Below are 22,529 nucleotides of genomic sequence, written 5' to 3'. Positions count from 1 at the left end.
GGCTCGAGTGCCGACAAAACATCAAGTACATAATAGTCATACCCTCAAATGCCCGCATCTCCCTCTCGCAGCAGCAGCATGCGCCTCACGTCCTCAACCCCAGTGTCCCTGCTGGACTGGTTGCCGTGCACCAGGCCGTCGGCCTCGCTCGCCATGCCCTCCCAGGCACTGCGAAGCGCATTCACCCGAACACTGACGCGCGCCCCCTCGGGCAGGCCCGCGGTGCCGAAGACGGCGAGCGTCAGCGGCTGCGTTGGGAAGAAAGTCGTGGTCGCGCTGTCGATGCCGCCGTTGACAAAGAGCTCCAGCACCGAGCGGTCCAAGATGCCGCTCATGTTCCACGACGCGCCCGAGACGATGCTGTTGGTCGACACCTTGTCCGTGAAGAAGACGTCGTCGAAGCCGCGCGTGCCGCCGCGGTCGAGGAAGAAGGGCGAGTCGCCGCCGAAGAACATGCCGCCCCGGAGGTACTCGCCGGTGACGGGGCTGGAAAAGGTAAAGTTCATGGTGGCCGTCGGCGAGATGTCGCCAGAGTCGGGCAGACCCGTCACGTTGAGCTCCCAGTACAGCGCATTGGACGGCACGTCGGAGAAGTCGACGGTGATTGTGCCGTTGGCGATGCTGTCGTTGGACGCCAGGGCGTCGCCCATGACGGGGCTCAGGTCGTACGGCACAGTCACGAGCTTCCACCCGACGCGCGGCGACTTGGTGAGATGCGTCCGGCGCGGGAGGCTCATGGCGCTGCGCCAGCCCTCGTCGGCCGTCGGCACCGTCTGCGTGTACTGCCAGTTGGACGCCCACGACATGAAGACGGGGTCCTCGGCGTCGTCGGGGCTGCCGTAGAAGAACTGCCCTGCGTAGCTGTCCTTTCCAAAGTCGGCGATGCGGGCCGCCGCGTCGACGGCCTCGAAGTGCGTGCCGTTGAACGTGCCCGGGTAATACTGCGCGACCGACCCTCCCAACGGCGCTCCGGGGTTGATTGAGACCACCATGAGCCACATGTCATCCCTCCTCTCGCCCTTTTCATCGACGTAGGGCATCCTGACGAGGTTGGGACACTCCCATTGCAGACCCAAGAGGCCGTGATGTGAAAAGTTGCTTGTTGGGTTCCAGTCGATGAGGTTTGGGGAGGTGAAGATGCCGACGGCGAAGTCGTGTGGGTACGCCACGGCCATGACCCAGTGGCCCTCGTGCCAGACGACCTTGGGGTCGCGGAACTGCGGCGAGTCGCTGGGGATCACGGGGTTGCCATGGTAAGGTATGAAGCTGTAGCCGTTGTCGTGGGAGTAGGCGATGGCCTGGGTCTGGGGACCCGGGCTGCCGTCCGAGTCGTACTCGGCCAGCGTCTTGCCAGCTACGATCAACACAAGATCTCGACGAGTGTCAAAATGTCACTTACGTAGATGGCTACGACGCCGTTGGTCTGGTTGGGAAAGAAGCCCGAAGTATTGTTCCTATCCACAACGGCGCTCCCAGAAAAGACGTAGACGTCCTTCCGGGGCGGGTACAGGGCTATGGGCTGGTTCACCCAGTGGTAGAGATCGGACGAGGTGGCGTGGCCCCAGTGCTGGTTGCCGGCCACGATGTCGGTCGGGTTGTACTGGTAGTAGAGGTGCCAGGTGCCGGCGTCGTCGCGAAACATGCCGTTGGGGTCGTTCATGAAGTGCCTCGGCGGCGAGAAGTGGACCTGGGGCCGGTACTGGCCGCGGTAGTCGCCGACGATGGGCCGCCCGGCCGTGACGTTGGGGCCGACGTAGGCGCCGGCCGGTGTTGTGGTTGTTGTTTTCACGGCCGGAGGCGGTGACGTCGAAGACGAGTTGGCCGACGTCTGCGCGAGGCATGTGCCCGCAAGGAGCTGCAGGGCACAGCAGAGGGTCGCAGGGCATGATCTCATCTTGGATGCGCGTCACCTTGCGGCGGAACGGCTTGCATGTGGTAGGCAGCACTGCGTAGCCCGATCGAGGCATCACTTGCTTCCGGGAGGACACGAGCTGCTTTATGAATGGAGAAGTTTCATCGAGGCCCGCACGGGGTCAGGTTTCGCCTTCCCAGAAAAGGGCCAAGGGCCTAGCATTGAAGCTTAACCGGTCCTACTAAGAAGATGGAGACGGCAGTACGGCGAAGCCATCGCCATTCGTCAACTGCCGGACCGACAGGCTGGCTGTCTTCGAAAGCAAGCCATTGACGAATCGGACTCAGGCGTGGAAAGCCAAACCGGCACCCGGGACCCCAGCAGGCGAAAGGCGGGGGGGACAGGGCACGGGGGACGGGGGGAAGTGGATCGTGGGGTCCCGGGGCGAAGGTGTCGTTGGTGCTGGGACCTGGAGGCTGGACGGGAGTGCCATGTTGTGGAGAATGGATGGATGAATTCTGATTCGAGCGCAATAGAAGCTTTGGGCACGTCCCCCTTCCTGAACTGCCGAGGCACGTTAGGACGTGGCCCCGACAACCACAGACTGGCTCAATGCCGTCGTGATTGTCGGTTTCAGAGGCACGTACGTTAAGCCTCGCCGTCAGGAATGCCTCCGTTGGCATTGAGCGTTGACGTTCGAGGCTGGCCTGCACGCAGCCTCATCAATTAGCTGCCTCAACACCTGCTGAGTCGCTCACACCATGAACGGCGGGATACGACCAGAGCATTCAATCAAGGCAGGCAGATAGATGCCTGAGCCGAGCCGAGCCGTGTCCCCCGAACGGGCGGCTGGTGAACTGGCCCCCACGATGATCATTTAAACTGCATGCACGCAACGCACCATCCGTGTGCCGCGCGCGTAAAATGCGGACGTTGGATTGGCCCCCTGCCCCGACTCCTGCAGCATCCGCAACGTCGCGGGCGGCTGGGCCCGTCCCGCGCCTCCCGATGAAGATACGCCCGGTGCTTCCCGCAGGGTGAACCTCAAGCAGGCTCTATGCATTAAAACCCCCGCGGGTCTCCCTATTCCTAAGATAGGAGTGTCAGTCCTACATGGCAATGCTGCTCATCACCGAAATTGAAGGAGTGTGGGAAAGATGGCCTCTCATCAGCAACACCACTACCATCATGTTGCTCAGCACCATCCACCACCTCTGCCGCGCAGCTTGAGCGACTACGACAGCCTCCTCAAATTTCCACGACGCGGCAACGAGCACAAGTCCCCGCCGGTTCACGTAAAGCTGTCGAAGCGTCCATCTGGGCACAGAGCGTGGCGACATTGCCGCGCCTCGTCTCGCTGGCTATGGGAGGCGCTGAGCCTCACTGCGTCCACGGTGGCCCTTGTCGCCATCATCATCCTGCTGCGCGTGTACCAAGACCGCACGCTCGAGCAATGGGGCCTCCCCGTGTCCATCAACGCCGTCCTCGCCATCCTCTCGGCCGTCTTCAAGGCCACTCTTGCGTTGCCCGTTACCGAAGGTGTGTCTTGCCTGCCTTCTTCGCTCAGGCTGACGAGTGCCCCTTCTGGTCTGGTTTTGGCTAACCCAGTCAACATTGAACTCCCGCCAGGTATAAGCCAGCTGAAATGGTTCTGGTTCGCCGACAGAGCTCGCGGCCTCGATGACATGCAAGCCTTTGACAACGCCAGCAGAGGCCCGTGGGGCTCGTTGCTGCTGATTTTCCGCCAGTTCACTCCTCGCCGAGATAGGTCGTGAGTCTTCCCTAGGATCCCACCAGGCAACTTTGCACAGGGTCCGCAATACTCATGCCTTGCGTCCGTCCAGATATCTCGCTGCTTTCGGAGCGGTGCTGCTCCTCCTAGCCTTGGCCGTGGATCCCTTCTCGCAGGCCCTCATCAGCTACTACAGCTGTCTGGTGCGATCCACGGACAGGGCGGCCATTCCCAGAGTAAACTTTTACACTGCCACCGGCGCACACGTCGGAGCCGGCTCGGAGGCGCTCGACGCTCCGATGCAGCTCGCTCTCTATCTGGGCGTCCTCGATCCACCCGACAACAGTTCTGCCAGCGTTGTGGTGGACTGTCGTACTGGCAACTGCACGTTTCCTGCCGACACAGGGGCCACCTTCACCACCCTGAGCATCTGTCACACTTGCACTAACCTCACGTCTTCGATCATCAAACCTGCTGGCATGTACAATTGGTCCCTCCCTGGTGGTCAAGTTCTCAACCATGAGGGAGCGCTCCTCAACACGACCATAAGCAGACTGGGCGGCTGGAGTCCGCTGGGCAAGCGAGACGCTCTCTTCAATATCACCCTGTTGTCTCGAGCCCGGGGACGCAATTGCCCCACCTGCATCAGATTCGGCAGGGAGTTCGCGGCCTCGTGTGAATTCGCACCGTGCATCAAGACGTACGCTGCCAACCTGACAAAAGGGCGTTACGAAGAGCGGGAGCTGGACCAGCAGAGGCTAAATTGGGGAGAATTCACCATGGACTACTCCCTCGCCGTCAACCGCACGCTTCGCGGGGGTGTCTGGACCGACTGCACCTGGACAGGCACAAAGACAGAGACGCACACGATCCAGGTCTTCAAGACGAACAGGACTGTGACCAACGACTGGGCCGACGGAACGTTTTCGTATAACCGGTACAAGGCCACCTACCCGAACAGAACGCTGCCCGTGACTGTGTGGTACCGACCAGATTGTGTCTTCAAGTTTGGCTACAGGGCGTCCGATGCAATATTTCAGAACCTGGATGAGTATTTCTGGGGCGGCAAGACCCTGCAGTTTGGCGGCTCGGTGGAGGGAAACTATGGGCTGATTTGGCTCCAGTCGCTGTGGAACAACGGCAGTATAGATATCGCCGGGGTCGACGGTTTCATGGGTCGCCTCGGCTTGGGCATGGCGGCGCAGATGCGCAGGAACCCCGAGACTGAGGCCGAGGCCTTTGCGCTGGGCCAGTCGTGGAAGGCCGACACGTGCATCGGGGTGCAGTGGGCGTTTCTGAGCTTCCCGGCCACTCTCTTGGTGTTGGAGGTGCTCTTCTTCGCGGGGCTGGTGTTGGCGGGCCGCCACAGCGCCTGGCTAGGGGATTGGAAGTCGTCGGCGCTCGCTCCGCTCTTTCACGGGTTCGCTAGGGTCGACGACGGAGCCAGGGGCGGCACCGGCGGTCGAGCTGCTCCCGGGTCTGCCGACGGCATGCTCGCGGCGGCGAAGCGGATCGAGGTCCGGCTCACCGACGACGGTGGGCAGTGGATGCTGCAGGCAACGCGCAGGCCCGCAGGTGGTGGTGGTGGTGGTGGTGGTGATGGTGGTGGTGGCCCGGCAGCAGCAGCAGGACGAGGAGGAGGATGGTGATGATAATGACGATGATATGACGAGCGAGCGTGAACCACCACAGAGCCTTGAGCTGCTCAATACCAAACACCGAGCAGACGTGCCACTTCCAACACGCACAAACACTACCTGATAAGTGCCTTGCCTTGCCTTGCCCTGCTTGCCCTGCTTGCGCTTGTGCGGGGTGCTTCCAAACTGCACGTCCCTGCGCCGACTGCGCCATGATATGCGCGAAACTTCAGCCCTACCACCCTCGCCGACGCCAAGCCAACGCCATCTATACAGCCGGTGCGATATGTTGGCGGTTGGCGATGGGGTGTTTAGCTTGTGGAGCACGGCAGTGCATTGGGAGGCTTGGAGCTCCTTCGTTGATGAGACTGTTGCTCAGTACGTCTAACACTGTGCACGCACAGTACTCTGCCCTGGGTTCCAGTGGGGCCTTTTGGTTGTGGAGCCGCCCCGGGGGCCAGCTGTAGGCCCCCAGCCCCCTTGTTGGACCCCCTGCGCCCCGTCTCTGCTGGGCTTGCGCGGCGTTGCTGGGTCAACCCGCCCACTGCGCAGCCGCCCGCCTGCTTGTTTGCGTGCGACACGCATCACCTCGCCGCTAGCCTCGAACCACGGGCGCCTACGAGCAGCAGCAGGCCCAAGTTGGTACCACAAGATTGATACGCCAGCGCAGAGACGAGAGGTACTGCCAAAGTACAGTGCCGTGTTTTATTTGGTAACAGAGGACGCAACGCCATTGCAGCCACCCCGACTGACCCGACCATCATCTGTCTGTGTCTGTTCTGCCCCGTCCAAGGAAAGGAAGGAAGCACCACTACCCTTTCCCAAAGCTTGCCTTGGCTAGGTACGAAGTACTTCCTACCACCCGCCAGCTCCGACGACAAACAACTCCCAACAACACCTCACCTCACCTCGTCGTCCTCCGCTTCAGCTTCTCACCTCCATTACAGCTCTTGTGCCCGCATGCCCATCTCATGACCGCCCCGTTCGTGTCCTCGCGAACAGCGTCGGTGCTTTCTCGTTGCATTTGCGCCCACGCCGCCGGCGGCGAATTAGATCACTAGATCCGTCGCCTGTACGTTCGACTGGAGCCCGTCTCCAGCAACAGCATTCCAGGCCTCCCGCTCACACCCGCCGACCGCACGGCACAACACACACTTCGCCATGGATCGGCCAAACACGCCGTCGAGGCCGCCGGACTACAGTCTGCCCAGCTATGACGATGATCATGATACCCCTACCGGTCAAAATTCCGCCGCCGTCAGACTCCTGACTTCTGTCGAAGACCCCGTCGATAGTCCAGCGTACGTTGAGCCCCCTCTTTCTCCTCTTGCCAGTGTTGTTGTGCGCGGATTCTCTTCTCCTTCCTCCGCTGCGCTTCGGTTCCATCGCTCCCACGAGACGTCGTCGCCACCGCCGAGTCGCTGCGGGCCCGTCCTCACGCATTTGCCTCTCTTCGCTGAGCGCCCAGGCGCGCGCAAGGCGGACACGGCCAAGCCCCACTGGCCAGGTCTAACGCCCTCCTTCGACGACATCGAACAGTTTCAGAGTGCGCAACAGATCACGTCGCCGGCCTCCGTCTACTCACCTCAGAAGAGTCACAACCCGTCTGCAAAGTTGCAGAGGAGACAGCAGCCTCGAACGTCAGGCACCATCCTCACCCCCATTCGAGAAGCTCTACCACATATACCAGACGGACCGAGTGACCGTCTGCGCTTGCGGCTCCGACGTATGCCTGATAAGCCGACAACGCTGTCGCCGGCCCATTGTGTTCTAGTCCAAGAAGCAGCCATGGCCAAGAAATCACGCTCACACCGTCCACTGCCTAGTACTCGAGCTGCTCGGCGCTCATACCAGCCGAGCGTCACTGAGGCGCATTCGCGATCCAACTCTATCCTCGACGACGCGCCCGCCATGCCGCCACCAGATTCAACCTATGTTCCTTTCGCCAGCAGGGAGCCGGGGACACCTCGCCGGCCCTGGACGCCGTCCACAAGGTCGCCTGAATATGCGAGACCCCCTGCGTCCACCGCCTCATACGAGCCCTCGGACATCAACGGCAGCCCCAGGCCGGGGACTCCGTCGTCCCGTTATGGCGGCAGCCCACGGCGGCCTCTGCCACCCGCACCCCTCTTCTCAAACTCGGCGCGACACTCGGACGCTTTTGCCGACGACGCGACCGTGTCCATTCCTCTCGACGGCGGCGATGATGTTTTCGGCCCGGGGTCGGACCTGAGCGATTCTCGTCCCCTTCCAATGGACCGCGACTCCTTCATGTCCGCCTCCCAAGAGACACTGAGCGAGGAACCCGATGCGTACGAAAAATTCGAGCACTACGGCCCTGCGCCAGATGGCGCGCAAGAGCGACGAGGCGTCCGAGCGCCTCAAATGTCCAAGAAGGAGGTGCAGCTCATCAACGGCGAGCTGGTCCTCGAGTGCAAGATTCCCACCATTCTCTACAGTTTCTTGCCCCGGCGAAGCGAAATCGAGTTCACTCATATGAGGTACACGGCTGTCACCTGCGACCCTGACGACTTCGTTGAGAGAGGCTATAAACTGCGCCAAAGCATTGGCCGGACGACCAGAGAGACCGAGCTGTTCATCTGCATCACCATGTACAACGAGGATGAGTTCGACTTTACTCGCACCATGCATGCCGTTATGAAGAACATTGCCCACTTCTGCTCACGGTCTCGCTCACGTACGTGGGGTGAGAATGGCTGGCAGAAGATTGTTGTCTGCATTATCTCGGACGGCCGCGAAAAGATCCACCCTCGCACGCTTGATGCCCTTGCCGCTATGGGCGTCTATCAGCATGGCATCGCCAAGAACTACGTCAATAACCGCGCTGTGCAGGCGCACGTGTACGAATACACGACCCAGGTCTCCCTTGACTCGGATCTCAAATTCAAGGGGGCTGAGAAGGGCATTGTCCCTTGCCAGATGATTTTCTGCCTCAAGGAGAAGAATCAACGCAAGCTCAACTCGCATCGGTGGTTTTTCAATGCTTTCGGTAAGGCTCTCAATCCCAATGTCTGCATTCTGCTGGACGTCGGGACGCGCCCCGGCGGCAATTCGCTCTACCACCTGTGGAAGTCCTTCGATACCGACTCCAACGTCGCCGGCGCTTGCGGAGAAATCAAGGCAATGAAGGGCAGGCTGGGATCAAACTTGCTCAACCCCCTCGTGGCATCCCAAAACTTCGAGTACAAGATGTCCAACATCCTAGACAAGCCACTGGAATCTGTCTTTGGGTACATTACCGTGTTGCCTGGTGCCCTCAGCGCGTACCGTTATCATGCTTTACAAAACGACGAGACGGGACACGGCCCGTTGAGCCAGTATTTCAAGGGCGAAACCCTCCATGGTCAGCACGCTGATGTCTTCACTGCCAACATGTATCTTGCTGAAGATCGCATTCTATGTTGGGAGCTGGTGGCTAAGCGAGGTGAGCGTTGGGTGCTCAAATATGTCAAGGGTTGTACTGGCGAGACGGACGTGCCTGGTAAGTTTAATTCGACTACATCTGCGGCAACTTGTTTCTGACTCGTCTCTCCAGATTCCGTGCCCGAGTTCATCTCGCAGCGTCGACGATGGCTCAACGGCGCCTTTTTCGCTGCCGTCTATTCCATTGTCAATGCTCGCCAGATTCTCACGACGGATCACACCATTGCTCGCAAGGTTCTCCTCTTCGTCGAGTTCATATACCAGACCATCCAGCTCTTGTTCACGTACTTCTCGCTCGCCAACTTCTATCTCACCTTTTACTTCGTTGCCGGCGGCTTGACGGATCCTCAGGTGGACCCCTTTGGCCACAACATTGGAACCGTCTTCTTCACCATCCTGCGATATACCTGTGTGCTGCTCATCTCGACCCAGTTCATCTTGTCCCTCGGCAATCGACCACAGGGTGCACGGAAGCTGTACCTGGCGAGTATGATCATTTATAGCGTCATCATGGCCTACACCATCTTTGCGGCTATATACATTGTCACTCGACAGCTCATAGCCAAGCGAGATCATGGCGAAGACCTGGTCATTGGCAACAATGTCTTCACGAACCTCATCGTGTCCATGGCATCGACTGTGGGCTTGTACTTCCTCATGTCCTTCCTGTATCTGGACCCGTGGCACATGGCAACGTCGTCACTGCAGTACTTCCTGCTGCTTCCCAGCTACATCTGCACTTTGCAGGTTTACGCCTTCTGCAATACACATGACGTCACCTGGGGAACCAAGGGCGACAACGTCATGAAGACGGATCTCGGCGGCGCCGTCGGCAAAGGCCAAACGGTTGAACTGGAAATGCCCAGCGAGCAGCTCGACATTGACAGCGGCTACGACGAGGCGCTGCGAAATCTGCGAGACCGCCTGGCCGTCCCCAGCCCGGGCATCAGCGAGGCCCAGATGCAAGAGGATTACTACAAGAGTGTACGGACGTACATGGTTGTGACGTGGATGATCGCCAACGGAATTCTTGCCATGGCCGTGTCCGAGATTTACAGCAATAAAGGCATCGGCGACAACTTCTACCTGCGATTTATCCTGTGGAGCGTCGCTTCTCTCGCCGTATTCCGCGCCCTTGGCTCGACCACCTTTGCCATCATCAATGTTGTCAACATCATCGTGGAGGGCAGGATACGCATGAGAATCAAGATGCCGCAGTGGATGGGTGGTGTGGGCAGTAAGCTGAGCGAGACGGTCAGCAGCGTGGGAAGCAGTCTCAAAAGCTGAGACGCCCGACCAGGAGGTGGTTGCGCCTTGTTTGGAATTTGTGTTTGGCTCGTCCGATATTGGGTGCAAGGTGTTTTTGTGCGTTTCTCTGAAATGGATATGGGCCTCTGGGTGATGTCGGGGCCATGTATGATGATATGCTGCAATGGAAATACTGCACAGGGACGATAGTCAATGACCGACGTATTATCTGTCGCATGTCGCGCGTGCTTTGGTTCCGTCCTCGACCTCCATGGGGACACATCAGGCAACTCCACGAGAAAATCGTCACAAGGAAAAGACCGGGCTATTGCGTTGGCAAACTGGCTAGGAAGCGTGGTAATGGCAGCGAATTCAGCTTTTGTTTGCCCAATTATCATTCATCGTCTACATCAGATTGGTTTTTCCGCCTTATACGCCAGCCAGACAGATCTATCCTACTATGCACAGTAATACAGCTCCCAAGGACATGAGCACGCACGCGCACGCGTCTACTCCTCGTCCGACTCCTCTTCCGCGACCTATTATTCAGTGGTTAGTCTTCGAACCAGACGTTTCTGTGTCACGCATCAAAGGGTGGCCGAGCTTACGTTGTCGTGGAAGTCCCGCCCGTCTGTCGTCGCCTTGATGACGCCAGCGCGGATGCAGAAGTCTCCAAACTTTTCATCCTCCTGCCTCTCCAGCGCATAACGCTTCAGCAGCGGCTTCATGATGGAGAGGATCTCATCCTCCTTGATGCTCGACCGGAAAAGCTTGTTCAGGCGCTGGCCGTGATAACCACCGCCAAGGTACATGTTGTACGCGCCGTACGCCTTGCCGACAAATGCCACCTCGGCCAGCCAGGGGCGGGCGCAGCCGTTGGGGCATCCCGTCATGCGCATGACGATCGAGTCTTGACGAAGCCCGTTCTCCTCCAGGCAGGCTTCCAGCTTCGAAATGAGAACTGGCAGATATCGCTCGGACTCAGCCATGGCCAGGCCACAGGTAGGGAAAGCCACACAGGCTGATGAGCTGAGGCGAAGGCCGGAGAACTGGACGTTGTCAAGCTTGTACTTCTTCATGAGCTCCTTCAGGGCAGGCATGTCTTCGTCTTTGACATTGCTGAGGATCAAATGCTGGTTACCCGTCAGACGGAACTCGCCCTTATGCACCTTGGCAATCTCGCGCAGGCCAGTCTTCATCTGGAACTCGGGCGTGTCCTCGATGCGGCCGTTCTCGATGAAGAAGGTGAAGTGGTTCAGCCCGGTCTCGTCTTTTTGCCAGCCAAAGGTGTCAATGTTGCTCTTGAACTCGAAGGGGCGCTCTTTGGCAAACTTCTTCCCCCACAGCTCCTCCACCTTGCCACGGAACACGTCGACGCCCATATCGTCGATGGTGTACTTGAGACGGGCATGCTTGCGGTTCTTGCGGTCACCATGATCCCTCTGAACCAGCATGATCTTCTCACACGCGATGTGCACCTCTTCGGCCGTGCAGTATCCGAACATTCGGCCAGTCTGGGGGTACGTTTTCTTGTTGTTATGAGTAGCACCCATGCCACCACCGGCGAGAACGTTGAAGCCTTCCAGGTTCCCGTCCTTGCCCTTGATGGCAATCAAGCCAATGTCGTGGGCATAGACGTCGGTGTCGTTGTGCGGCGGAATGGCAATCGTGATCTTGAACTTTCTAGGCAGGTATGTCGGGCCATAGAGGGGCTCGAAATCCTGCACGGCCTCGCCAGCAACTTGTGTCTTCTTATCGTTCTCATCCGTCAGCCAGATCTCGTGGTAGGCGCTGGTGGAAGGCAGCAAGTGGTCGCTGATCTTTTGCGAGCAGGCATAGACCTGTCTGTGGTACTTGGACTGGGTCGGAAGAGAGCTGCACATGACATTTCGGTTAACGTCACCGCAAGCAGCGATCGTCGTCATGAGCGCCTGGTTGATGGCTTGCATTGCGGGCTTGAGCTTCCCCTTGACCACGCCGTGGAACTGGAAGGTTTGTCTGGTCGTGAGCTTCATGGTCTCGTTGCCCAGAGCATTGCTGATGTCGTCCATCTGCACCCACTGCTTAGGGGTGGAAACGCCACCAGGAAGTCTGCACCGGATCATGAACGAGTAAGCAGGCTCCAGGCCCTGAGCTTTTCTCTCATCACGGACGTCGCGATCGTCCTGCATGTACGTGCCGTGGAACTTGGTCAGCTGCTGGTCCGACGCGGAAATCGCTGCAGTAGTCGGATCGTTCAGTCCCTCCACGATTGTACCGCGAAGGTAGTTTGACGCAAGCTTGATATCCTCGTTGGTAATTGGCGGTGGTTCCTCCGGAAGCCCGTCGACCTTTTCCACGCCGAGGGCCTGCCAGACCTTGGGTTCCCATTCCTGGTAACCGGTTTGAAAGCCATCGGGATCTTGATCGTCGCCGAGGCCAACGTCCGCAAAACGCTTGCCACCAAGGTTTCCTAGGACTCGATCGAGGTCTTTGGCCGGCTTGTTGTAGTAGATCCTATCCTCCTTGCGTGGCCAGTAATGGCTGTCACCCAGTCCAAACACGGAGAAGTTCACTGTTGCGAGATCAAGGTCGGTGTTGTCCTTGATAGCGTCCCAGAACGGCAGCCCATTCTGAGGGAACTCGCCCTGACCGGCAGTCGAGGTCACAAAGACAATGTTCTCTTCGCTGGGCAGGTCCTCGAGAGGGTAGTCCTCCATGGCCATGACAGTGGTCTTCAGACCACGGGCTCTGCCCCTGTTCCCGAGCCGCTTCGATATGCTCGCGGCGTTTCCGTTATCTGACGCAAATAGAATGGTCAGAGGAGCTCCCAGGAGACCTTCCAAGAGCTGGTTGTAGGCGTCCTTGGCTTTCCTCTTCTGCTGGGCTCGGACCTCGGTGCCAAAGTCTTGTGCAAGACTAGCAGCAAACTTGGGCTCCTTCCGCATCAATTGCGTAAGCTGGTTGTCCCTCGCCAAGAAAGTCTTCAGCTCCTGCTTGATAAGCTCGGAATCGAGCGAGAAGTTGGGCTCGCCCTTCTGCTCATTGTCGGGGTTCCATCTATATAGCGGCCAGTAGCCGGCATCGACGGCCTTCTTTGTCTCCTGAAGGACGGTCAAAGGGGAGTCGGTCTCGCCGAAATAAGGCAGGTAAGCCAAGACGACCGAGGGGCCGTTGAACTTGTCGGCCTCGAGCATCGCCTGTAGCACCTGGGTGTACGAGCTGTAGACGGCTGTGGATGCCACATAGGCATTTCCAAAGTTCATGGCATACAGGCCAATATCCTTCTTTCGCCGGTTTGCGTCGGCTACAGCCTTTTCGGAGTATGGGGTGGAGTCGATGATGAGCATGTTGACATTCTCGCCAGAAGCGAGGACGTGATGCACCCCCGAGTTTCCGAGATCGTAAGCCCACGCGTCGGATCCAGTCAGCCACAGGGACTCCTTGCGGAACAAGTTGCTCTTTGACAACAGGGTTTGAGCGGCGTCAGATCCGTCCGCTTGGAGACGAGAGATGAGTTCGTCGGCAATCTCGCCAGACTTTGCCTGGTCATCGGCATTCACTGCCCAACGCGCCAGCCAACTCTTGGGTTCCTCCGTCTTAAACGACCCATTGCTCGCAGCTTCCTTGACCTGGTTCACGAAGCGCTGGCGGTGTTCCTTGCGGGCCAGCAGAGAGCCAAAGCCAAACTCGGGGCTCGCAGAGGCCGTAGCAGAAACTCCGGCATTCTGGGCCTTGAGGGCGTTTGCAATGTACGTCCGGCTCCCAAACAGCTGGTCCAGAATCTTGGAGTAGGCAGTCTCGAGCTGGGGAGATTGCAGGCTGTACTCGGGCGCCTGCTGTGGAACATCTTTCACACCAACTTCGAGGTTCTGAACGGGCTTCTCTGCGGTGAGGTTCTGCACGACTCCCCTGAGAGCCTGGGTGGTAGTCTCCGGTGCAATATAACCCAGCTGATATCCAACAATGGCCTCGACGCCACCTGGGCCACGGTTGACAGACGACAGTACGTCGATGAGAAGCGGGCCCCATTTAGTCGTGGCACGCTGGATCTGCTCCAAGACCGCGATCCGCTTGACAGACTGAGGAACGACCTGGACCAGCTTGGAGCCAATCCACGGTCGATACAGGCGGGGCGTCAGAATGCCGACGTTGGCGAAGACATCATCCGGCTTCGCGTGGTCGACAGCCTCGGCAAACGAGCCGGTGTCGGAACCGAAAATGAAGAGGCAGTTCTGGGCATTGGAAGGTCCCGTGTATTCGAAGGCGTTGTACTGTCGTCCCAGCGCGGTCTTGATATGGGACCAGATCCGAGTCGCGCAGGTATAGATATCCTCTGAAGTGACCTGAGGCGGCACAGCCTCTACCGTCGTAGCGACAGAAGACGGTGCAACAGGCGTGGAGGACTCACTGGCCTCGCTAGACTTGACCGACGTGCCAGTGGATGTAGCTTTGGAGGCATCGGCGCTAGTGGGAGGCTGAAGCCCCACGTTCTTCGATGAGCCGCCGTTCAAGGTCGCTTCCGGGTGATCAGAGGAGACGGCAACGTGGCCATCATCAGCGTAAATTCCTGTCGCGGAGATTCCGCCAGACTGAAAGCGCCTCACGCTCTCAATGTCGAGAATGTCCCGAACAATGGCAGCGTCCTCCGCGGCTATGGGCTCGTCGTGGGCCGAGGTCTCGGGGGCGAAGAAGTGCACAACACCCTTTCCCGTTCTCACAGCCAGCGCATGGGCCGTGATGGCCATGTCCTGCGCCTCCTGCAGGGTTTCTGACTGCAAGAACGTCCATCCCGAGTTTCGAATGGCGGTAATGGCCGAGTAATCAGCACGGCTGCGAGGCTGGAGAGACACATGGAGGACGACGGGGTAGTTCGCCAGCTTGTACAGGTGGGAGATGGCGGGAAGAAGAATCGTGGAAGCGGTGGTGACGGAGACGAGCTTCCCAGAGCGGATGGGGGCGAAAACGGAGAGCAGCGGGTCAGCATTGTGTCGAACCGGCTGGATCTAAGTTGGGCAGCACTCGTCAGCTAGGGAATCAAGGACGACGAGTTGGTCGGCGCAATAACGCGAAATGTTTCCACGAATGGTGCATTTCCGACAACATGAATTGTATGCATCTCGTTGTGCTGAATTGCATCGCAGGCGGCCACTTACATCGGGGACAGCGTCCGGGGTGGCGGCAACCAAGCCGTGGTCCTTGCGAGCTGCGTATCGCTTCAGGTGCGTCGAGAACTCGGAGTCGAGCGCAAGCGACGGCTGCACCGAGACGATGACATCGCTGGAAAGGTAGGCAATTCTGGCAACTGCAATTGAAGTCGGTCAGTCGCTGCTCCTCGCAATGTTGCTCGGCGGGTGCCTCTGCTCGCTGGTTGCATCCGGGGGACGAGTGCCCACCGCGGGGCAGCGGCAGCAGTGTGCACGATGCTTTTACACGAGGTGCCGAGGGAGCGCGGGACAGGGCGACAACGTACCAGCCTCTTCAGGCGTGCCAACTCGGTGCGAGGATGAAGCCTCCATGGTGCCGTCTCCTGGTGGCGGGTTGCTTGACCTGAAGAGAAAAGCCATGGCCACGCGGGTCTGGGCGAGCAAAGGTATTAAGGCAAGGCAGGCCAGGCCAGGCAGGAGTCCGGAGGAAGGAAGGGTCCATTCCCTCCCTCCCCCGTGGGCCGTGGATGAAGGTGGATGTGGCCGCCGCCGGGGCGTGTCTCGCCTGGTCGCGGCGAGCATCTGCCACCGCCAACCCACACCCACACACCCACCACCGACCGCCCGCCATGCCGCCATGTCGCCATTCCGCTCCTGTCGGGTGCTGTAGCGCTGTGCTGCTGTCGGGTGCTGGGAGCGGCCCCCAGCCCGCTGGAGCGCGCCCAGTGCCGCCGCCCACAGGACCCCCCGAGTAACCTTGGAAGGCTAGCCGCAGCCACAGCCTGTTCCGTTGGCGGGCTCCGGCTCCACCGTGGATGCCCATGGGCGCTGCCGCGCTGGCAGTTCGCGGGCTGCCAGCGGGCCACCAAGCTCCATTCCCCGCATGCCCGCGAGTTTTTTGAGAATTGCGTGATCGCCTAGCGCTGCCAAACGATTGCGAGATCGCACATTACAAATTTCTATCGTCGCATTTGCGGCTGGCCCAGCACGCACCACCCCGGCCGTCCCCCAAGCGCTGCTCCTCCGACTTCCGGTCCCCGACAGACCGACACCTGCAATGATGTGATGCCTCATGACCCGTTTCCCCTTCCCGAATGCCGGCTGCTCGGTCCATCGCCCGTGAGCCACGGCCGACGCGCCGTACGCTACTGTATTCGTATGTACATTATGCATGATATCCAAGACACAAAGAGAACCGCGCCCCCCCCCCCCCCCCCCCTTCCCCCGGCCCATGCCTGCCAGACGTCTTTGCCGCAGATGGTGATACGTGGAGTTCAGATCGCGTCATTCAACCCTGGCCCCGTCATAGATTCGGCGCCCATCTGGTGCTGCTGGTGCCGCCGTCCCAGACTCAAGGCCCCAGCCCAGCAACGGGCCGTCAAACCTCGCCCGCCAGTGTTCCCCCGGCATGCGGCTTGCGAGTATGCGTGTTTCTCTCCCAGTCCTCCGTCTCGGCAAGATCCAGCCAGTAGCCTCGGCCGAAGGACACCATCAGCCGTCCCAGACGTCCCTTTCGGCCGTCGCCGTCGGGAAGATCCACGGCGAACGGCCCGTCATGCTCATCCACTCCAGGGCCTTCGAGAATCATCAGCTGCATGTACTTTTGCAACACCTGTCGAGCGAACGCCATGGCCACGACGCTGAAGTACACGCGGATCAGCGTGAAGCCAACGATCAGTAGCATGCTGGTCGCAGTCTCTTGCGGCACCACCTTGCCATGCATCTCCGTCTCCCGGCGCAGTCCATCCAGCCCTTCCACGACAAGACCGGGGAGGGAGGTCGACCCTCTTGGTGAGCCATCTCCGTCTGTCGCACTGCTGGCAAAGTACCACTCGAGGCCGAAGGCGGCTGTGTAGGCCCCGTTGAGGACCGTGTCGAGGATGTACAGCCATGCCAGCGCAAGGCACTCGAAGGGGCTTTGCTTCCTGATGTGCGGGATGAGGTAGACCAAAAGGCCCAGCACGCCAATCGAGTAAACGTAGGTCGAGAGCTGCAGAAGCGAGAGTTGGTAGCCGGTCAGGATTGCGAGCAGTCCGTATACGCCCGTCACTTTGTTGAATATGAGGGCCAGCGATATGAGTTCGGTCCCCGTCTGAAGGCTAATGACGCCGAAGAGGCTCTGTAGGGGGCGTGTCAGCACGTGCCGTCCGGGAGGAGAGGAGGATCATGGGAGACGCTCTGTCTCGAGGGATCTCGCCTCGGCCGTAAGTCGTACCTGGGGGCGGGGTGTCCGCAGACATAGCCTCGTGAACTTGGACATTGCGGCTGCGCGCGACACCGTGGGCGTCTCGTTGATCCAGCAAAGGGCGTCGCGAGACCGTGGGAGTCGACGGGCGCAGCGAAGAGGCTGGTGGTGATGATGCAGATATTGGACGACAGCCAGGGGTCTCTCGTTCCTGGTCTCCACTTCCCGTGGCTGCCGGCACGCAGCAAAGCAAAGGCAGCGAGATGGGTGGTGCCCCGAGGGATGGATGGGCGCCTCTCCTGCGTCAAGAGGGATGAGTAAGCAAGCCACCGACTTTTTCCACCACCCATGTCCGTTCAGGCCCATCCCCACCGCTTCCGCCTCGTCATGTCACATGACGGTAGTACACAATACTGGCAGCGGAGAGCCTGCCGCACCCAAAGCGGATCTCGAGCTGGGTCCGATAACGTCACTGGGTGGGCGACGAAGCTGCTGCACCGGATGGCTTGGGCCTCTTCGGACGACCTGGAAGCCCGGAATCGTCGTATCGTAAACCCCATGCGCGGGCATCTGCACTCCCTGCACGACGTATCTTCATGCAGCTTGCAAACGCCGCATGTTTTAGCACCCGGCTGATCAATTGAGCCCGTCTGAGCCGGTGAAAGGACGAAGCGGCGCTGCTCCCGCAACAGCTCTTCACATGAAGCGTCTGCTCATCCGTCAGACCATCAAAAGTCTCGCAAAACCTTTTTACCCACCTTCATTCGCCGCAACTCCAGCCTCCGCCGCCGCTGCATTTCCTGGATCCATCCCACCCCTGGGACGAATCTCGGCTGCCTCGACTTTCCATACCGCTTTTCCTCGCGCCAATCCATCCTGCGCAACGACCCCTCGCCAGCTGCAGCCTCGACTACCCTACGCCAGTTGCACCGACCGCAGTGCCCGCATCGACCTTCGACGCAGAGCTACCCAGCGACGAGCCATGTCTGACGCTGCATCCGCCGCGCAGCTCATTGAGTCTGCCAAGAAGCTTGCTGCCATTCGGGCGGTCGACGAGCACCTTCTCCCGTCCTACAAGTATGTTGGTATAGGGTCTGGCAGCACTGTCGTGTACGTGGTCGAGGCCATCGTCAGCAAGGGCCCGGCTTTTTACAGTGGCATGACATTTATCCCCACAGGCAGCCAGTCAAAGGGATTGATCAGAAACGCTGGGCTCACCCTGTGCAACCTGGACGAGCGGCCCGTCGTCAATGGTAGCCCGGTCGCCCTTGATGTCGCCTTTGACGGTGCCGACGAGGTGGACAGGGACCTCAACCTGATCAAGGGCGGGGGTGCCTGCCTCTTCCAAGAGAAGCTGGTAGCTATAGCGGCTCGGAAGTTCATCGCTGTGGCTGGTGCGTATCCGACGAGTCGTCCCTGACTGAACATAGCCTGATCCAAGCTCACCAAATCGGCGCAGACTCCCGCAAGCAATCCGACCGACTCTGCACCAAGTGGAAGGCCATCCCTATCGAGGTCCTGCCCTTGGCCGCTCCCAGCGTGCTCAACCGCCTTCACGCCATGGGCTCCCCTGAGGCCGCCGTGCGCTCCGGACTGCCCAGCAAGGCTGGAGAGTGCGTGACGGACAATGGCATGTGGATTATCGACGCCCCGTTTCAGCCACTCCTGCTGCCGAGCGAGCTGACCGCAGGCGTCGACGGTAAGGGTGCCAAGGGTGTCTGGGAAATCAACACTTTGGCGGCGGAGCTCCTCGCTATCCCGGGCATTGTGGAGATCGGACTCTTCCACGGCTTCAACGGTGAACAAGCCGTCGGCCTCGGCAAGGACCTCCAGGCACAAAAGCCAGTTGCCGCCTATTTTGGAATGCCTAACGGCCAGGTCGAGGTTCAGCGAGCATAGCGCCAGCAGCGCAAAAATAGAAGCTCCAGACCGGCCAATCCATTTGACGTGGTGCGCTGCGGGCTCTTCTTCTCGTCTCGCCAGGGACGCCCACTCATCTTCCATGCACGTATTCGTAGAAATTATTAAAATGCATATGCAGCGATAGCAGGCTCGTTGTCCTCACGGTATTATACAAGCCACATGCGCCTGACGTCCCCCTCCCCGCTATGCAGGATATCCTATCGTATGGGCTTCACTGCACCATTTCCACACGCTCCAATTGAGGAATCCTGGCCCATGTCTCAACGGTGGGTGACTCGCCCACCCGCGAAGCACATATCTTAACATGAGCAGCCTTCCTGCGCCGGCTGTGTCGTGTTCGTCTTGACATCAATCACTATCCAAGCGGTTAGGATACTTCTGCCAGCGCGTCAAAGCGGGCGGTCATCTTACTCTGGCTCGAGGCTTGAGCAGCCGCATCGGTGCCTTCCATGCCCGGAAGGGCCTGTGCTATCCTCTTGAACAAGTTCTTCACATTGTGGCCGAGCTTTGCGCTGGTCTCCATGAACATCAGGTTGTTCTTCTTGGCTTCGTCCTCGCCTTGCTGGGTCGTCACTTCACGCTTATCGTTCAGATCGGTCTTGTTGCCAACGAGGACGATGATGACGTCGTTTCCTCGCTCAGCCCGGACGTCGTCAATCCACTTTTTGGTGTTTTGGAACGACTTCGCATCTGTTCGCCAACCATCTGTCAGCACGACTGTGACATGGATAGCCGCCCAATATGGTGACAGTCGACGGGGAGGACAGACTGGATATGTCGTAGACAACTACCGCAACGCTCGAGTCGCGGATGTATGAGGGAATGAGGCTTCGGAACCTCTCCTGGCCTGCAGTATCCCATAATTGTAAACGGACCGTCCTGTCCTCGAGGTACATTGTCTGCATGCCCGTCAGCATGGTTCCTGCACACACTTTAGTCCGGCGACCGTCCTACCTTCGACAAGAAGTCGATGCCGATGGTGGCCTGGTACATGTTGTCGAACGAGTCGTACATGAACCTCGTGATTAGAGAAGTCTTTCCAACTGGAAGGGGTGCCTGTTAGCAGGAAGCCATAGCCGCTGGCCAAACAAAGGGGCCGCGGTGCCTCATACCACTCTGCTCCCCCAGAAACACCAGCCTAGTATCGTCATGTTAGCGCGGCGCGTCCCTCCAGCACCCGGGCCTTTGGACGGATCGCGTACTTGAATTTCTTCAAGGGGTTGTTGTAGGAACCACCGGCCTGCGCCATTTTGAAGGGTGTGGCCCAGCGCGGCTGGATACTGACGATGGTGACGAAGGAGAGATGTGGTCAATCGTGGTTGGGGGCCCAACAGCGGCGGGTGAGTGGGACGCCGACACAGGGGCAAACAGCTGCCAGTCCGGTGGACGCTCCGCCTCGTCTCTGCTGTCGGTCGCGTGCTGCAGGACAAGGGAAGTTGTTTCGCCGGCAAAGGTGGCAGCTCGAGTTTAAACGGTCGTGCCGTCGGTAGGGGGTTTGTCGCTTGCTGGAGGAGAGCCCGAAATGAGGTGGTATGGGTACAGCCTCGAGTTGCCTAGGTGGTAGCTTGACGGGGAGGTGTAGGCACGATGGATGCAGCGGGCTCCATGCGGGAGCGGCCAAACAGCTGCTGACTGTACCACCCGAGGCCGCACGTGGTGATAAGGAAACGGGGCTCAGCGCCTCACCGTTTTAGTCGAGAATGCTTGCTCCGTTCTTTACGCTGCGACCCATCTGCGGCCAAGCCTGGGGGCAAGACTGCGCTGCCCCGCTAAAAAATTGGTCGCCTCACCGCGACTGCGTGCAAGGCTTCGCCTGCCTACCCTGACTTTACGCTCTCCATAACCCGTTGCAAGAGTTCTCCTCGTCCCATTTTCAGGCCCGTCTCTGCCCCTAGAGTCGCGCCTCTGAAGCCATGCCAATTATCAAGGGACCCTCTTCGGGGTCGGCGGACGCGCCTCAACAGCACAGCCAGCCATCGCGCAAAGGCAAGAAGGCATGGAGGAAGAACGTCGACGTTACCGAAGTCCAGAAGGGTCTTGAGGACCTTAACGAGGAGATCATCCGCGGGTAAGCCCAACTCAATTGGTGAGGCCACGGCAGAAGCATCTTGCTCACAGATTTTCATAGTGGAGTTATCAAAGAGAAGCCTTCCTCGGAACTCTTCACCATCGACGTCGCTCGAGCCACCAAGGAGAACAATAAGCCCAAACATGGCAAGAAGCTGCTCAAGGCCGACGAGATCATTGCAAGGCGCTCTGCGGTACCGGCTGTGCCGATGCGCAAACGAGCTGGAGACAAGACGACTGATGGCCTGCTGCCCGCGAAGCGACAGCGCACCGACTGGGTGCCGCACAAGGAGCTCGCTCGCCTGCGAAAGGTTGCCGACGGGCAGCACGAAACCACTGTCGTGGCCAAGGACGCCACATACGACATCTGGGATGCGCCTTCGGAGCCCGTGACCGAAACAGTTCTCGATTTCCTGCCCGAGAAGCAAAAGGCCAAGCCCCCAAAGTCGATCCAGCAGGCACCACTGTCTTTGACTGCCACGGGCAAGCATGTCCCCGCCGTGCAAACCCCGAGTGGAGGGTACAGCTACAACCCTGCATTCACAGACTACGAAAATCGTCTTGCCGAGGAGAGCGCCAAGGCCCTTGAAGCTGAGAAGAAGCGGCTCGAGGCGGAGGAAGCCGAGCGGTTGAGGCAAGAAGCAGCAGCTCGGTCTGCTGCAGAGGCCGAGGCCGCCGAGGAGCGTGCCAACATGTCGGAATGGGAGGAAGATTCGGAGTGGGAGGGCTTCCAGAGCGGCGTCGACGACGACAAGCCGGCTCAGAAGCAGCCCAAACGGAAGACGCAAGCGCAAAGGAACCGCATCAAGCGAAGAAAGGAAGAGGAGCGTCTGGCCAAGCACAAAGCCGCGATGAAGGAGCGCCGGGTGCAGGAGCAGCGTATCAAGGCCATCGCCGAAGAGGTCGCAGAGCGGGAGCAACAAAGGGCCCTCGCCTTGGCTGAAGACTCGGATTCGGCGAGTGAGGTGACGGATGACAAGCTGCGAAGAAGGCAGCTTGGCAAGTTCAAGCTTCCTGAGAAGGACTTGGAGCTGGTCCTCCCGGATGAGCTGCAGGAATCGCTTCGGTTGCTCAAGCCAGAGGGCAACCTGCTCAAGGACAGGTACAGGAGCATGCTTGTGAGAGGCAAGGTGGAGAGCCGCAGGCACATTCCTTTCAAGAAGCAGGCCAGGAAGAAGCTCACGGAGAAGTGGACACACAAGGATTTTGTCTTATAGAGGCTGTCCGTTTCCATCGCCTGCGTTGTGTCTCGAAACATGAGAGACAAGTCGACCGGATGAGTCGTCCATACGTTGCCGTTTTGTCTGGTTGGAGC

The 22,529-nt window shown here is 59.3% G+C and overlaps 8 protein-coding genes across 8 annotated transcripts; 4 read left to right on the top strand and 4 right to left on the bottom strand.

Moving 5' to 3' along the window:
• Positions 1-44: 44 nt before the first annotated feature.
• On the bottom strand, positions 45-1,894 carry PLICBS_004693 (uncharacterized protein; the record flags this gene model as incomplete). Its single annotated transcript, XM_018325937.1, has 2 exons — positions 45-1,346; positions 1,400-1,894. 2 exons carry the CDS (start codon positions 1,892-1,894, stop codon positions 45-47), a joined length of 1,797 nt encoding a protein of 598 aa, XP_018175689.1.
• A 1,115-nt stretch (positions 1,895-3,009) lies between these two features.
• Positions 3,010-5,233, top strand: PLICBS_004692 (uncharacterized protein; the record flags this gene model as incomplete). Its single annotated transcript, XM_065600572.1, has 3 exons — positions 3,010-3,391; positions 3,461-3,623; positions 3,697-5,233. The coding sequence occupies 3 exons, from the start codon at positions 3,010-3,012 to the stop codon at positions 5,231-5,233; spliced, it is 2,082 nt and encodes a 693-aa protein (XP_065456644.1).
• A 1,899-nt stretch (positions 5,234-7,132) lies between these two features.
• Positions 7,133-9,952, top strand: PLICBS_004691 (chitin synthase, class 2; the record flags this gene model as incomplete). The annotated part of the gene is made up of 2 exons (XM_018325939.1): positions 7,133-8,723; positions 8,778-9,952. 2 exons carry the CDS (start codon positions 7,133-7,135, stop codon positions 9,950-9,952), a joined length of 2,766 nt encoding a protein of 921 aa, XP_018175691.1.
• Positions 9,953-10,422: 470 nt separating this feature from the next.
• On the bottom strand, positions 10,423-15,411 carry PLICBS_004690 (uncharacterized protein; the record flags this gene model as incomplete). Its single annotated transcript, XM_018325940.2, has 4 exons — positions 10,423-10,452; positions 10,522-14,898; positions 15,049-15,197; positions 15,366-15,411. 4 exons carry the CDS (start codon positions 15,409-15,411, stop codon positions 10,423-10,425), a joined length of 4,602 nt encoding a protein of 1,533 aa, XP_018175692.2.
• Positions 15,412-16,417: 1,006 nt separating this feature from the next.
• Positions 16,418-17,299, bottom strand: PLICBS_004689 (uncharacterized protein; the record flags this gene model as incomplete). Its single annotated transcript, XM_018325941.2, has 2 exons — positions 16,418-17,158; positions 17,255-17,299. 2 exons carry the CDS (start codon positions 17,297-17,299, stop codon positions 16,418-16,420), a joined length of 786 nt encoding a protein of 261 aa, XP_018175693.2.
• Positions 17,300-18,206: 907 nt separating this feature from the next.
• PLICBS_004688 (ribose-5-phosphate isomerase rki1) lies at positions 18,207-19,123 on the top strand (the record flags this gene model as incomplete). The annotated part of the gene is made up of 2 exons (XM_018325942.1): positions 18,207-18,618; positions 18,684-19,123. The coding sequence occupies 2 exons, from the start codon at positions 18,207-18,209 to the stop codon at positions 19,121-19,123; spliced, it is 852 nt and encodes a 283-aa protein (XP_018175694.1).
• A 391-nt stretch (positions 19,124-19,514) lies between these two features.
• Positions 19,515-20,396, bottom strand: PLICBS_004687 (Ras-protein Rab-6A; the record flags this gene model as incomplete). The annotated part of the gene is made up of 5 exons (XM_018325943.2): positions 19,515-19,837; positions 19,917-20,046; positions 20,102-20,190; positions 20,260-20,285; positions 20,350-20,396. The coding sequence occupies 5 exons, from the start codon at positions 20,394-20,396 to the stop codon at positions 19,515-19,517; spliced, it is 615 nt and encodes a 204-aa protein (XP_018175695.2).
• Positions 20,397-21,060: 664 nt separating this feature from the next.
• PLICBS_004686 (uncharacterized protein) lies at positions 21,061-22,431 on the top strand (the record flags this gene model as incomplete). Its single annotated transcript, XM_018325944.1, has 2 exons — positions 21,061-21,215; positions 21,276-22,431. The coding sequence occupies 2 exons, from the start codon at positions 21,061-21,063 to the stop codon at positions 22,429-22,431; spliced, it is 1,311 nt and encodes a 436-aa protein (XP_018175696.1).
• Between the last annotated feature and the right edge of the window lie 98 nt (positions 22,432-22,529).

The sequence above is a fragment of the Purpureocillium lilacinum genome (assembly GCF_023168085.1).
Source record: "Purpureocillium lilacinum CBS 284.36 DNA, scaffold_3, whole genome shotgun sequence".
NCBI classification, from domain to species: Eukaryota; Fungi; Ascomycota; class Sordariomycetes; order Hypocreales; family Ophiocordycipitaceae; genus Purpureocillium; species Purpureocillium lilacinum.
This window is presented reverse-complemented; position numbering and strand designations above follow the sequence as displayed.